This window comes from Telmatherina bonti (genome assembly GCF_933228915.1).
Source record: "Telmatherina bonti genome assembly, chromosome: 11".
NCBI lineage: Eukaryota > Metazoa > Chordata > Actinopteri > Atheriniformes > Telmatherinidae > Telmatherina > Telmatherina bonti.
In genome coordinates, this window is record NC_136629.1 from 12035188 (window position 1) to 12052081 (window position 16894).

The 16894-nt window shown below is 39.8% G+C and overlaps 1 protein-coding gene across 1 annotated transcript in view; it reads left to right on the plus strand.

Annotated features, from left to right (window-relative positions):
- Positions 1-1597: 1597 nt before the first annotated feature.
- The window catches only part of prkg2l (protein kinase cGMP-dependent 2, like), a 31017-nt gene continuing 15720 nt past the window's right edge, over positions 1598-16894 (plus strand). Inside the window, exons 1-10 of the mRNA XM_079248406.1 lie at positions 1598-1662; positions 2286-2512; positions 4745-5110; positions 8165-8331; positions 9052-9165; positions 11054-11159; positions 12102-12165; positions 12262-12339; positions 14129-14223; positions 14447-14515. Coding sequence (XP_079104532.1) covers positions 2391-2512; positions 4745-5110; positions 8165-8331; positions 9052-9165; positions 11054-11159; positions 12102-12165; positions 12262-12339; positions 14129-14223; positions 14447-14515 — 1181 coding nt within the window. The 5' untranslated portion in view covers positions 1598-1662; positions 2286-2390. The remainder of the gene's footprint in view (positions 1663-2285; positions 2513-4744; positions 5111-8164; positions 8332-9051; positions 9166-11053; positions 11160-12101; positions 12166-12261; positions 12340-14128; positions 14224-14446; positions 14516-16894) is intronic.

Sequence of the window (16894 nt, forward strand, 5' to 3'; positions counted from 1 at the left end):
GTGTGCAGTGAGTTTGCACACATTTTAGAAGCAAACCTCTAGTAGATCCGGGGATTTATGGAGTTTCTCATTTCGAATCTGATGGCAGCAACATGTCCCTATAAGGTTGGAACAGGAGCAACGAAAGGCTGGATAAAGTAATCAGTGCAAGTCAAAATCAAATGGAGTAGCATTTCACTACTAATTTCATTAAGTGGCAGTTCAGTAACATGACGGGTATAAAAGGAGCATTATAGAGAGGCAGAGTCTCTCAGAAGGAAAGATGGACAGAAGCTCAACAGTCTGAAACAAACTAGGTCTAAAAAATGTGGAAGAATTCCAGAAAAATGTTTTGTAAGATGAAATTGTGAAGACTTTGAGTATCCGACCATCTACAGTATATGAAATCCTCAAAACAATCCAATAATCAGAAGAAATCTCTGTGTGCTTGGGCAAACGTTGGAGGTCTAAATCAGATGCTGGTGATTTTGGGATCATAATTCTGACATGATTCTCTGAAAACCACTACATGGACTGAGAAACTTCCAGAAATCACTGAACAAGTTCACCCTGAATTCCACAAATGCAGGTTAAAGCTCCGTCATGCAGAGAAGAAGCCAGATGTGAACAGGATCCAGAAACACACGCATCTTCTTCGGACCAAAGTTGATGTGAAATGGTCCGAGACAAAGTGGTCAGTGGTCTGTGGTCAGATGAAGGAAAAGACTGGATGAAACTCTTTGTGGACAGCATGGACGGCGTGTCCTGCAGACTGGAGAGGAGAGGGAGCATCCAGCTTGTTATCAGTGGACAGTAGAGAAGCTGCATCTCTGATGGGATGGGGTTGCATCAGTGCAGATGTGGGCAGCTTCCACATCTGGGAAGCTCCATCAATGCTGGAACATCTGCTCCCATCCAGACAACGTCTCTTTCAGGGAAGACCTTGCAGATTTCAGCAATGCTGAACCACATCCCAGCAGCATGGAGGAACAGGAGAACTGGTCATTTATCTTCCCTAAAAAAATCAATTAAAGTTATCAAAACATCCTGTTATATCTTTTACTGATCAACAGACTTCTACGTAGTGATTTTGGACCAGTTCAGAACTCATCTACATTTAGTTGATCTAATCTTCAGAGCAGTCAACTGGTCCACTATATAGACAATAATAAACACATTGCAGTTGGACAGGTAAATGCTGATCGTGGGTTTGTTACTTGTGAGACAAAAGGTCATCTCATTATCTGTCAGCAGACCATTAAAACCAAAACCAGAAAATAAACGGTACTGAATGGCACCGCTTTATATGTCAATTTGATGAGACTACCTGAAGCGACAGCACATAAAGCCACTTCATACTGGGATGTGAATTCCCATCTCCGTACATTTAGACTAGATTTTATGCAGACAGTACTGTAGCTTTCATTATATTCTTCATATTTCTTACAGCGTTGTGACTAATGATATATACTGACAGTAGAAAACAGGATTGGAGTATTTCCACGTGCATCTGCCTTCCTCGTGACCGCATGGCCACCAGAGGTTGCCAGATACTTCCAGATCATCTGTAGCTCTGCAGCAGAGATCCCTCCCAGCAGAGATCCCAACCAGTTTATCTGAAGGAAGCAACCAGAGAAGACGCATGAAGCCATGACTGTACAGTACCACATCAGTCAGCAGTCTGTAAGTAATTACAATATCTTCTAAACGCTGGATTGTCTAACATTTGTTGAGGACTGCAGGAAGAATGTTTGGATGCAATCTGTTACCTCTCACATTAATTTAATCCAATACAAGTGGTTAATGAGGATTTATGTAACACCAACGTTGATGAAGGGATTTAATCCAATGCTTCAGATCCATGTGGAGCTAACTGTGCATCCCTTCATAGAAACAGCTGTTCTGACCAGGAATGGGAGGAAAATTTCTGTTAAATACCAACTAACCGAGACAATAATACAGTTATTATCTGCTGTTTCTACCGCAAACTCTTAGAAATCTGTCATTAAACTGAGTTTGTGAGCCTGGTTATTGTTCAGATTTTCCAGGAAAAAGGAAAAAGGTACTTTTATGATAACATTTTAGAGAATTTGGGGTGAAAAGTAATATTTTAAATGGGGAGAAAAACCTCTCATGCAACCATGAATGTTGGGTATGCTGGTACAAGTGTCTACTGCTGAGCAGAATCACACTGCATTCTTCTGTTGCGAGAACTTATAAGCACACGTTGGTTTTATTTCATATCAACAATTGTGATGAACTGTTGGTGTCCAAATGGATGTTTTATCTCCTTCTTTCTGTTGAAGGATTTTAAAGCTGAACAAAGCTGCTGTTAGAGAAGGGAGATCACCAGACCGGCCTACAGAGATTCCTCTCGTTGCTGTGGTGAGTTTGACTTGAGGGCCATCCTTATGGTGGCCAGCCAGTGCCTGGCCATGGGCAATGGTTCGATTAAAGCCCCTCGGGCTGAGGAGAGCAGCTGCCTGGCCTCAATGCACACAGATCCGCCAAACATGGACACAGAAATCCTCAGGTGAGAATCAGACCATAAAAACCTGTTGCTAGGATAATACAATATGTATCTATGTTTGTTTTAAGGCTGTACTTAAATAGTTGTGTGTGCTATCCTACATAAATATCTTTTCCTCCACCTGGTAAAGATAGAATTCTTCGGCTCGCATTAAATAACATTTTATAACTTAACCGTCTTGAATTTATTCTAGTTTCATTCAAGTATTGTTTCAGTTTTAATCAGTTTGTCAGTCACACCTAAAGAAAAGGAATAATGTTGAGTCAACCTGCTGGAAAATGAGTTTTTTTATTCTGACTATAATTCAACAAAGTTCAACTCAGAATGTGTCGACTAATCACTTCATGAGGAACCAGCCAGTCTACATGCACTTTGAACTCGAAGAAGGTGTTTGACCATGTCCTGCAGGGAACTGCAGGACTGGGAGGTGTTCAGGGAGTATGGAGAACTGGATCCCTTTGTAAAGCTGTCCGGTGGGGATGAGGTATGGACAAACGAGCCAGCTCTGAGAGACGATTCTTTGTAGGGAATCAGAAGAACCGGCTCCTGGTTTTTTTCTTCTTTTGCTGTTTGGTTCTTTGTTCTCAGCCCCAGCTCTACCCAAGGCAGTACTTTGTTAGGACTGCCATGTGAGGCATGTGAGGTTATGGTATCATACCATTATGTGAAAACAGATTGGGGTAGGCGGTACGCTGCGAGGGAGGCAGCAGACAGCGCGAGGAGAGTGTGTGAAGGCATTGTGTGGTCTTATATAATTATGAGTGACTAAACTGAAAAAGTAGCTGCAGTTTTAAACATTGAAGACATCAGTGCTGTTTTCTTGAGTTTGGTTCTCATTCTGTTTTGAAGAATTTTTTGCTGTTTTTGTTTTTTTTGTTCATTTGTGCAATAAAAGACTTTCATTTACATATTAATTATAAACCATAAATGCACAAATGGAGGCAAATATAAGGCTTCTCATAAAAATGCTGAATACTGAGAGGTTTTTAAAACACAAACCATTTATTTTTGAGAAGTTAAGGTAAAATATGCAGCTTCAAAAGATCCTAAATCGAGAGTCATTTGGGAGCCGAAGGAGCCGGCTCTTCTTTGGTAGCCGGAGCAAAAGAGTCGGCTCTCTGAAAAGAGCTGAACATCCCATCACTACTGTCTGGTTCCTGTATGACTAGTGCCAGAGCTTGATCCGTGTTGCAGGTGTTCTGTCAGCTTGGCATACATTGTCAGAACAGCAAAGCACACACTCACATTTATGTGTTTATGTGTTTAAATTGAGGGTTCTTTGTTCAAAACAGCATATTTGTTACAGTAAGCCTGACTCAAACTGTATCCCTAACCACCCACAACACATTAAAAAGACATTAAAGTGTTAGTTTTGCCACATTTCTAGGTACGCATGCACATTGTTTTGTTTGTTTGTTTATTTATTTGGATCCCCATTAGCCACAGCAGATGCTGCTGCTATTCTTCCTGGGGTCCATAAAAAAAATACAATAATATTACAATGACATACAACAACCATTATACAATCCATTGTACAACTGATAAAACAGTTCTTTGGAGAAAAGACACTCAACAGTACATTTTTCAGTACAATAAATCAATAAAATAAATAAATAAATAAAAACAGCATTGAGTAAGGTTAAGTTAGTAAGCTGTTAGGTGCAGCTGATTTAATCTGACCTCTGAAGGTAAACAATTTAGATTGTTTTCTGTTTGTTTTAAAAAAAAATCCACAAAAAATAAACAAATAAGTCCTTTATCAAGATACTGTTGCAAAATTTTCTTTCACATGTTTGTTTTCATCCCTTTTTATTTTCTTTGAGTTGCTGAGATGAAAAGGTCAAATTCCACATAAGCTTATATTTGATTAAATCAGCTGTTTTCAGCTGTGTGCTGTGGCTATGCTGTGTTTTAATAGTTAAGTATTGTATAATGTGTAACACCCTCAGACTACTCTACTTCACGTGGGCTGGCATTAATATTAACAAATCTGTGGTTATATATATATATATATATATATATATATATATATATATATATATATATATATATATATATATATATATATATATATATATATAAAAATATATATATATATATATATATATATGTATGTATGTATATGATGATCGATCTCTCCATTGGTTTTTTTGGCTGACTTGATTTTGCATACAGTTTGATATCTTCTTGACATATTTATCTACATTCAGTGACTCAGCCAGTTTTGATTCCCAGGTTGCGAATTATTCACCTAGAGGGAGAACTGGCGTTTCGAGACCAAGAGTTTCGTGCTCAGGAGCTTCAGCTGCACCATCTCCAGAAAGAACTAGAGGCCAAGGTTTCCCAAATCGAGAAGCTCCAGGATGCCATTTCTTACAACAAAAGCCTGGATCGTCCTCCACCAGCTCCGTGCCACAACAGCTTCTGTCGCTTCAGTGTCATCAACCAGGGTCCCAGCCGCTTCCACAGGGTGGCTGTGGAGGTCCATCGTCGGCTTAAAGCAAAGGAAGGCGTCTCTGCAGAGCCCATCTCAGAGAACTTCTGTGGAGGATTCCGACCATCGTACAAATTCGCTGCAAAAGCAATTCGCAAAAACTCAAAGTAAGTTGAAAGCACACTTGACATGACGCAAGACAGACACAACACAGTGCATGTAACAGTTGTAAAAAGATGAGCACTCACTCCTGTGTGCTGTTAGCCAGTTAAAGTCTGTGGTCGTGCTAAACTCTGCCTACCTGTCAGTCAAAAGGACATGCTTCTAATTCTATCAAATTTCAAATTAAATTAAATAACATTGTAAAAATTCACCCCCCATCACAGTTGTCATGAAAGAAAACTTGACCTAGTAAACCTAAAATGTCATGAGTACCTAAATAAGTCTGGCTCAAATGTCTCCACTATCTGGGTTTTTGTGTCAGAACCAACAGGAAAACCAAACCAGAGGGGCAGTGGTAGGCAAAAGATGTGCACATATATTTATGAGATGTATGTTCAACCATAAAGTAGAGAATATTCCTCCTTTCTAACACAGCATTTGTGTAGAAAACTGGCTGTGTACTGAGTAAAGCTGGGTTTACATGAGGTCTGCTTTGTGGTGCATGGCGACTGCGTCAGGTTGGTTATGCCGCAACCGCTGTAGGCCCTGCGTAGGTCCACAGAGGATGTTTGGGTCTTATTGTTGAATGCATAACATATATATATGTGTGTATGTATGTATATAAGTCTCTGGCTGCTATTTCCTTTTCAAAAACAGGAAATACTTGTCAGAACTGAAGTGAACCATTAAAAACACTCCACAATGTTTATCGGCCAGTACCAGCCCTACTGCCATCTGCAGACCCCACGCTTCAGTATAAACACACACTCCATCTCGTCAGCTGTGCAACCTGATGCAGACGCTGTGCGAGTATAAACGCAGTCCGATTATTTTCTCACCTTCTTGTGTTCTGCGTTTCTTACCAGAGGATCTCAGACTAGACAGAGTTGCTGAATTTGCAGGATGGCGATAAAATGATAAACATGTCACAGCTGTTTGCCAGTACCACACCAGTTTTAACATTTTTCATGACAGCCATTGTTATTTAAGCAGTTTGATCAACAATCATCAACATAAACAGAGTTTCTTTGACAGGAGGAGGCGAGAGCTGCAGCAAGCTGTTGTATTCCCCTCCCCCCTCAACAGAAAGGCTTAATTAGCATGTCAGGATAATGAAGAGACGCAGAGGGAGACAAAAGGTCACAAGATCTAAATGCTGAGACTGGGTCATTATAGGCTTCAATTACACAACCTCTGCGTGTCCAGTATTCTCAGGTCCAATCAGCATGCACCTTTTTATTGAATGCAGGAATACATCATCTGTGTGATGTGGTAATCAGGCTCAAACACATGCTGAGGACAATCTGCTGAATATATTCACACGCAGAAACCACGTATGGAAGATACTGTTAGTCGAACAAACCAGATTTAAAAAGCAAAATATGCAGACGTGGCCTCCATGCAACAAGTCATGCCATTTGTTTTATTCTCCACACCTTTAAAATGTGGTAGTATTAACACCAATGATGAGAAATAGTGGGATGGTTACATCTCTGCTTTGTGTTTCCAACCATCCATAAGACAGGACAGCATTGCTTTTCTAACCACTCATTCACGAGTGGGAGAAGTCAAAAGACTGGAACACACTGACAAATACTCACAACATCAGCAGAGAAACAGACAAGCAGCCTCTGCTGCTGGGGCACAGTCATCCAGTCTGTCATCCAGTCTGAAAGTAACACATCTAAGGACTCATTTTTTCTGCATCACTCTGACAAAGGATGTTTTAGGGAATATTACATCGGTGGAACAAGTTGGTCCTAGAAACCTGTTTTATGTGCGGGTCGAAGGCCAGCCCTTGGTCCAGAATAACTCCAAGGTTCCTCACTGTTGTACAGGAAGGCAAGATGATATCATCCAGAGTAATTCTCAAGTCTTTTTGATTTGAATCCAAGTCCATTTGTTCGGAAAGTCCACTTTGTTTGGGGAAGTGTGAATACATTTATTCATTCATTTTCCGAACCGCTTATTCCAATTCAGGGTCGCGGGGAAGCTGGAGCCTATCCCAGCTGGCTTTGGGCGACAGGCAGGGTACACCCTTGACAGCTCGCCAGTCCATCGCAGGGCCACACAGAGAGAGAACAAACAACCACTCACGCTCACACTCACTCCTAGGGGCAATTTAGAGTGACCAATTAACCTATCATGCATGTGTTTGGATGGTGGGAGGAAGCCGGAGTACCCGGAGAGAACCCACGCATACACGGGGAGAACATGCAAACTCCACACAGAAAGGCCACTGACCAAACCAGCCAAGGATCAAACCAGCGACCTTCTTGCTGTGAGGCCACAGTGCTAACCACTGCGCCACCGTGCAGCCCGGAAGTGTGAATACGCCAAACTAATTCTGATAGGGACCAAAGAAGCGGTTCACCTACCAAACGAAGGTCTTGGCCCGTTTCAAGCGGACCAAATACAGGACTACAAAAAAGTCACTTCCTGCATTTGATGCAGCATTGCATTGTGGGTAAATACATAGCGATGAATTTAAAAGTCCTCTGCCTCATCTGGTGTTCACACTACGGTGATTGTTGCAGTGTATTTCTGCAGTATACTTGCATAAGACACAATAAAAAAAAAACCAGCACATAAATACTTTTGTCTCCATGTTTAACCCAAAATGGAGTTTTTTTCTTCACGTGGGTCTTGCCCTCTCTTTTTCTAAATACTTGTGCAGCACCACCTTTAGAGAGAATGGGGATATATTTTTGTAAAGGTCTGGCTTGTTTGACCAAAGTGCAGCATGAACACAATTTCGGTCTGAATGGATACACCCCCCCTACAACTGGGCCGAGCCCCCTGTCGGACTGAGTCTATCCTGATGTGAAGGCACCCTAAACTGAATTTAAAAGAAGAAAATTCAGTCATCCAGGTCTTAATGTCATCTGACCAGCTGACTGGCTTCATGGCAATGTATATCAGAGTGTCATCTGCATAGTGACGGACATTTACACCAAGATATTGGATTATCCGTGCCTTACTTAAATGAGATTCATTTGGTGCTGGGTTATTTGAGCATTATTTAAGTGTAGATCATTTGCTGCTGTTGGTTGTTCCAGTACCAGGAGGCTCATCAACGATGCCATCATGACCAACGACTTTCTGAAGAAACTGGAGCCACAACACATGAGGGAAATGGTGGACTGTATGTATGAGAAAGTTTACATGGAGGGGCAGCTGGTCATTCAGGAGGGGGAAGCTGGAAACTTCCTCTATGTTCTGGCAGGTCAGCTCAGCACAACGTGTCCAACACAGTATCACTGAAATACAAATCAAACATTTTGTTAGCTAAAGAAATGGAGAAACAAATGAAAGAAATTGAGGCAACAGAAGACTTTAGATATTCCAAAAGTGAACACAATGTTTTACAGCAAATCCCTTAGAGATTCTAGACATTTATTTTGTTCACAAGAAGCCTTAAACGCCACTTTGAGGATTTGACAAACTGTCAGTCCTGCTGTAGCTAATGTATATCCCAAAGCTAAATCTTTTTTAGTCCCAATTGGAGCCGTTTTAACTTTAAATGCCTCACAGGGTTAACGTGAGGCGAGGGATGTGCACATTTTAAGACAAAAATAACTAAATAAATTTCAAAATAAATGGTTTCTTGGTTCTTGCAGAAGAAATTGAAGACTGAGCAGGTTTTCCTCCTGTTACATTCTCACTGCAGAAAAGTCATACCTGCATCACAAGTCTTCTGCAGCTTGTAGGCTTCATTCAGCCTCTCTGTTAGTTACCTTCTGAATCTTATCCACTTCTGAAGAAGTCATTACCTTTTTCTAAAATAATATATAAAAACATATTTAATCTAAGTTCATTCCATAGGAAGTGTTGGGTCACTACATAGATAGCATAAAGAACACAAGAAGTTGCACATAAAGGGTTCGTTCTTATCCAAATATGTAATAATGTGGATACAAACAAATGACCTGATCTCACTGCACAGAGGGGCTGCTGGAGGTCATCCAAAATGGAAAGCTGCTGGGAGAGATGCGCCCTGGCACAGCATTCGGAGAACTGGCCATACTGTACAACTGTAAAAGAACCGCCACAGTGAAGGGTGAGTAACTGCAACACTTCCAGTTAGAGAGCGGCAAACAGTCAGAAACAAACAGGAATCATCAAATTAACCAAAATACCTACAGCACAGTACAAATACCCAGAACCGGTATTATATGGAGAATAATCTCTCCATATGTGGTCTATAAACAGTGACCCTGTGTGACTAAACTGACCATTTAAAAGTGATTGTAAAACTTATTTAAAAGATCTAAATTAAAATAATTTGGAAAAAGGAGATATTTGGTAGTTTTAACCATGAATATAGTTGGTTAAAAAAAACTGAGCAAAACATGTGGAAGAAGTATTAATCTTTAAGAATTTCATAGCAGTTTTTCTCAGGATTTTTGTCCTCTTTCGACCAGAGGGGCTAATATAACTTTGTCCTGAGGTCAAGGAAGATAAACTGAACCTGGGTTAGCAAAGAACTCTCAGGAGAAACCCACTCTGCAATAAAGCCGTCTCTTGTCTCACCCACTAGGGACAGCGAGACATAATTTTATTCCACAATTAAACACAACTGACCTGGCATCTCCTTCCCACACAGATTAATATGTTTCATACAACTGTATTTGCAGATCCGTTTCTAATACAAAGAGCTGGAAAACCTCAGTTGTCTGATCAATCTCATAACAGCTAATATGCTTTAAAATTCACATTTTTAGGTTTAGCTAAGTCAGAAAACTCATGAAGACGATCAGAACTCTGTTGTAAGAACAAAAATATTATCATTTTGTATATGTTTAATGTAATAAAGGCATGAGGCTCATGTAATAATTTAAAATAATGTAATTTTATGATGCAGCTGGTCTGACATGAAACAATCTTTTCAAATAAATTCAGCCAATAATATAATAATCAAGACTGCATTTCTCATCTTTCTCTTTTAGTCTTTTTTTTCTTTACCTTGTTTTTTTAGTTTTCCCAAATAAAATAGGTATGGATTTTATTTAAAATGGTGGCATCAAAGCTGTAACCTCCGTAGAGCAGGACCCTGGTGTGCTTCAAGGGGCTAGAAGAAAAATCAGAAGGAGGGAAGCAAGAAAACTTCAATCAAACCAAAGCTGTTAATCAAAATCAGACATGAGAGCTGACTAGAATATTAAAAAAAAAAAAGGAAATTAGTTATAAATGAACTAAACTAAGAACACAGCTACGCCAAAAGGAAACTTCTGATCAGAACAAACGCAGAAAGTCTCAGATCGCATACACCATAATATACACTGTCATGTGGAGCTTGACCCGTTCTAAGGCTGACGTTCGATTTCCTTACTTCTTTTTCTGTGGAGACGTTCAATGCAGCGGGACTGAACAATAAGAGAAGAGATCAGAACGAGATCAGAAATAGCCTGTTTATAGACTAAAGACCGACACATCTGCCCCAAAAGGAATCATAAAATACCAGTTTCTTCCTTTTAAACCAGCAGGAATATAAACAGTTTCATTTACATTTATCAGCCCACCTGTGAACGTTAATTCCTTTCTTTCCTAAATATTATTTCATAACTCAGCAAGAGAAAGAAAAAGAGGAAAACATAGAAAAGACGTTCCAAGGTGCGGATTTAACATGAAGTGTGTCGACAACAACGTTGTTATCAGCAGACATGTTCCCAGAGGAGCTCGCTGAACATGCTTCACAACTACTCAGCCATGTCTGCACAGGTTGTTTTCATCCAAACAAGGAACTACATGAGTGAACATCTCTATGAATTTGAAATGATGTATCTTTACATATTCATGCTTTAACATGGACGGTTATGGCGGCTCGACCAACTACGAAGAAAAAGATTTGTGATGGAAATAGAAAAGTTGGATGTTCATGATGCTTTAACTGTCCTTCAGGGTGATGAATATATAAATGGGTTGTTACTTGCTCACCTCTCATCCAGCTGTGTCCCAGTCTCACATCTGGGCTCTGGACCGCCAGACCTTCCAGACCATCATGGTGCAGACCACTCAGGCCAGACATGAGGAGTACTTCAGCTTTCTGCGCAGGTACAGCAGAGCCAACTGGTTATCTGAGTGCTGCTGGATGCATGCTGACAACACCCAGTAATTTATGTGGATCAACCTGAGACCATCATTTACTGTCAGAACTGTTTCCACAACACAGAACCAGTCAGACGGCACTGAAAACATCCCACTGGTCTTCATAATGGTCACTTCACACTGTGTGGACTGATACGGAAGATCACATTCATTTATGACATTTAGATAAATACTGACCAGACATTGTCATGTAGGTAAAATACTGCTAGTAAATCCTGAAAGTGTTATCATCATGTCCTCTTGTTACGACATCTACATTTAGAGGTTCTTCATAGACCCCACAGATCTGAGTTGAACCTCTTCCTGACTCGACTCCCCCTCAGCGGGAGATGCTGCAGTCCTGAGGATGTTTGCACGCACTAGGAAGCAGCAATGGGTAGCAAGAATCCTGACTGTCTCATTCTTGAACGCTGAAAGGTGCTTAAAGGTGCCTGTAGATTAGAGTTCACCCTGATGGACAAGACGGTATCATCCCTCTGTCAACGGGTGGGGGGACTGGTCCTCTTTGTTCTTTGTGGCTATGCATCGAGCGGCAGTTCAGAGTTCCTTATTGGGGTTCTTGGACAGTGTGTTGGAGCACACACCGCCAAGCGACTCCCTTGTTCTGCTGGGAGAATTCAAAGACAGGGCAAAGACAGTGAGATGGGGGGCGTAATTGGGAGGAACACGAAGTGTCGTTATTGGACTTCTGCAACAACAACAAAGAAACCAGAACTAAACATGGCAACTATAAAACTACACAATGAAACCCCAAACCATGACACACACGTCTACTTTTTTAAATATAATCTAAAAATAATGGCTAAACATACCTGCGACTGTTGTGTGAGTTACAGCTGAATGTTTTTGTTAACCATCATCTCTGTCGACATCTTTTTTCTCTCTCAGTGTGTCTCTGCTCCGGGAACTTCCTGAAGAAAAACTGGCTAAGGTTGTTGATTGTCTGGAGGTGGTGAGTACGCCTTCTTCATCTTTTCATTAGAAGTTTTTGTTTTCCTTGTTAAGTACAGTCCGATAGCTCTTCTCAATAAATGTTTCTTGGTTTTAGGATTTCTTTGAAAAGGGGGAATACATCATCCGAGAGGGTGAAGAAGGGAACACTTTCTTTATCATTGCAAAAGGAGAGGTAAGATATTCACATAAATTCACCAAACACACTTGTACACAGGACCGCTGCACCATCAAATGAAACTACAACCTTTTCGAGAATAAATCAGGTTTGTTCAAAGTAATGGAGACAAAATTTGTGTCCTCAGTACATCAGTAGCATTTGCTAAAATGACCTTATAATATTAATATGTAACAACAGACTTCAAAACTTTAATAATGACTGAAATTTTTTTTTTCTTTTTTTTATACCTAAATGTAAATGGTAAATAGTAAGATCAGGTTTTAAATTAAACAAATGACAATGAACTGTATTAAAAGGAAGTGTTAACTGACTGGGGCCATGATCACGTGGAGGAATATAACAACACAACACAGTATCATCAGCATAAAATGAAATTTTTTCAGTTTTTTTCAACCTATTTCAATGTTTCTATGGAAAGCCCCTTGAGATGTATCACCTCATTTGAGGGAGGGGCGGAGGGCATTAAACACAAAACACACAAATATGTCACACATAACGCAACGGCCATAAAATACATCACTACTTTTAGCCAGTTGTGAATGAAAATAAAATCATCCTTTAGTAGACTTTTTAGATGAGGATGTATATATCAAAATAAGGCAATAGCTTCATCAGCATACAAATGAGTTTGACAATAGTTAGAAACTCGAGAAAGGTCATTGATAAAAATTGAAAATCAAAGCGGGCCAAGAGTAGAGCCCTATAGTACACCATTTTCCATAATACAAAGATCAGGTATCTGATCAATAAAACAACAAATTGATGTATATTATGTAGATAAGCATTGCACTACAAAAGGGTATTTCTACTGAATCCAACTGAGTAGTTTATTCAGAAGTAAATAGTGGTTTACTTGATCAAAAGCTTTTAAAAGATCAAGATCAAAGGGCACTTGTGTACTGATTTAGAAGAAACAGGGGAACACGTTAGCTGTGAATTTAAGTTAGGCAGTGACTGTAGAATATCCGGAGCAAAAGACTGACTAATGTCAAGATGATTGAGATAGTTATACAAGTGATGGAAACTTAAATTTTCAAGTAATTTGGTGATAGTACATTATGATAGAAATTGGTCGATACATCAGAGTGATCCCTTCCTTTAAAGACGAGTGTTTCCCTTGCAGTTTTCCAAATGGGGAGATAGAGCGTGTGATTACTAACAGATTAAACGCATTAGTTAACAGGTACACAAGTACACTCCAACCAAGTTTAAGAAGTTTAATGTCAAGACACATTACTGTTAATAAGTTCGTTTACAGCTTTGTTGTACATCTAAATATGAAAACTGACTAAAGGAGAATGATGCCTCCGAGACTAATTAATCTATCCGTTTTACAACAGTAAAACACTAATGATAACAGTAACAATGGTAATTTCTCATTCCAGTCATATTATGTGCAACATTCAGGTACAATTTAACCTTGTTTAATCAGGAAAACATATTGAAATCATTAAGGTTACTGGTTAGGAAAGACTTTTCATTTCAATTGATAGAAATATATGTTTATATCCCAGAGAGGCTGACTCTGTCTGACATTATGATAATTGTCATTTAAATGTAGATGAATAACTCATTTCATGATACATCCTCTTTATGATGAAGCTTGCAGCTTGGTATTATGACTGGTGCGTGGGCCAAAAGTGCACGTAACACTAGATCTCATAGGGTGAAGTGGTTGGTCATGTGGTTAGCTTTATCAGCAAGCAGGTTACCTCTTCAAGACACTTGTGTGTAAAAGCACAGCTACTGCTGAGCTTCTTCCTAATGGATGTTTTGTATGTAGGTCGTTGTCACACAGAGTACAGAGGGATGCTCTGAACCGCAGGAAATCAAGACGTTGGGAGTTGGGGACTACTTTGGAGAAAAAGCTCTCATCAGGTACAAAAATGGAAGAAAGACATAAAGAGACACCATAAAAAACATGGACAGTCCACCTAAAAACTGTTTTTATCCAAAAGCAACTTATCCAAAAGCTGTTTCATGTTTAACATGACAGCATGGCTCTCTGGGCATCGGCTCGCATGTGGAGACATGAACTGCCACCTCAACACTCTGTGTGTTCACTGTGGGTTGTGTCTGAACTCTACTTGTATGTTCCCAGTGAGGATGTTCGCTCAGCCAACATCATCTGCAGTGAGAACGACACACACTGCCTGGTGGTGGACAGAGAGTGAGTATTTATTCCTCATGTCATCTACTCGAAGACACCACAGACTCCAGAGAGTCCAGATAATAAAGTAAAAACAAGCTTCTGAATGATCTGAAATAATCATAAAATATGAGCTTTAATCATCAGTTCTAAAGCAGTTTTGCTTTAATGAAAGAATCACATTCTTACTTTTTTACTTTATACAGCCGCAAATCACTCACAATAATACACATAAACATTTGTTTAATCCATGGGATTCTGATTGGACGAATGTATAAAAACTAAATGGCGTTAAAAAAAAAAAAAGAAAAAACATCCCAATTTAGTTATGTTATATATTAAAACAACTTGACTGAATTTGGAAAAACACAAAGCAAAATTCACCTACGTGTGTGTGATAAGTGAAATGACAGAACCACAGCCCCACACCATTTACAGCAGCTGGTTTAACACTCTGGGGACGCCGGCATCGTCGGCGATGCCAGGGACCATCTTGTGTTTAATCCAGCATAGCTGTTGAACCATAAAAGATAGAAACGTACTTTTTTCCCCTCTTAAACGGGAGACTCCGGGCTTTCAGACGGTAGTTCCAGCATCACTGCAGCCCATTCATAGGTGATACAGTGTTGTGTCAAAATAGGTGTTCCAATCAGAGCCTTTGTCTTTGGTGCATGACGTTTTTGTCCAATCAGAGCCGATGATGCCTCAGGAAACGCCTCCAAACAGTGTCAATCACTCTGCATCGGCATCATTAGCAGTCGGATAGCTGCCTTCTGTATTTACAAGGCCGATAAATTATGAAAACAGATTTTATGCACGCATACCATGCGTAATTGCTCAAACAAACATTTACATTACTCAAGTAGTTTATTTCAACATAAACGACACGACGGCGTCGTAACAGATGTATAACTTGGTAACAGATACAGTGTGTGCAGCTGACAGTGATTTCAGAAAGCTGCGGCGCTTCAGTCCCCTTCAGTACCTTTAGTCATGCTTCGAAATTATAATACTCTTTATTTCAAGCAAAGGAGACTCATTTACATAGCAGTTTATGATATTTCAATTCAAACTAAAAAAAAAACAAAAACAAGGTATAGGACATTATGGGGCATTGAAAGGTGGTATTTATTACCATTTAAACTAAAATAAAGTCAAGTTTATTTCTCTAAAATACCCTTGGTCCCCAGAGGGTTAAAGGTCTGGACTGCAGCGTGGACCTTTTGGAAATCCCTGCTGCATCCCTGTACACATTCATTTGGACAGTCCGTGTACTGAACATTACTGAACTCAACTCAGCATATAAAGGCCTGTTAATCATTCAAATTGTTGACTTGAACTCAAGCAGAATTATCTCACAATCAATCGTAAATTCTTTGCAAACTTTCATCTGTTTGTAAATGTACCATGACATGAGATGGACCAGTGGATCACTGCGGTGTCTGTAGACTCTGCACCAGTTTGTCTTGGTGAAGGAGCTGAGTCAAAAGGCGAAGCCCTACATCTACTGGTCATTATGCATTCCCAATCTCACCTGTGGTCACAAGCTGTGAGTGTGACCGAGGGATCGAGACCAATACAAGCGGCTGAAATGAGTTTCCTCTGCAGGGAGACCGAGCTCTCTCTCAGCAAGAGAGAGTCGCCTGAGTCTCTGCAGTTGCATTCATTCAGAATACTACGATATGATCTTCTTCCTAAGCCTCTGTCGCTTGTTGTTGCTCACTTGGGATTAAGTAAATTCGGAATATTTTATTAATCTACTGAGGTGAAAATATCAGGTTAGTTTTAAGAAAGTCAGCTTACTTCTCCATGTCAGCTTCAGATTGTGCCGTCAGAATAATCACCGACATCTGGCCTGACTTAGTCGCTGCTTCTCAGGTTTGGCCTTCCTGAGACCAGTTAAGCCAGGATGCTCAGACAAGGCTAGGTCAAGCCTCACTATCTTCTATCATCCTGGATTTTACTTTTGTGAAACAGGCCCTAGGTCTGAGTTCTCCAGTGCGCCACCTTGTGGTGTCCTCTGGTAACTACGGTTGCCCTGAAGCGCAAACCACCGCTGCCATTTAAAAAAAAACATGACAGCAAATTGAGGACAAATTGAAAATGACATCAACAACTGAAAAAAAATTTGGAAAATGCGTCAAATTTAAAATCACAACAACAATTTAAAACTTTTGACAATTTAAAAAAACAACAACAAAAAATCAGAAATTACAGTATAGTTTTAAAAAAACACAACGATAATTTAAAAAACCACAACATCTTTAAAAGCACAGCAACTTTAACCTACCATGAGAACACGGCACCAGCATCTGTTCTGGTAGGTTGTCATTCAGTTGTTGAATTTCTAATTGGGTTTTTTTTTTTTTTTTTTTAAATTATTTCTCAGTGTTTTCTTTT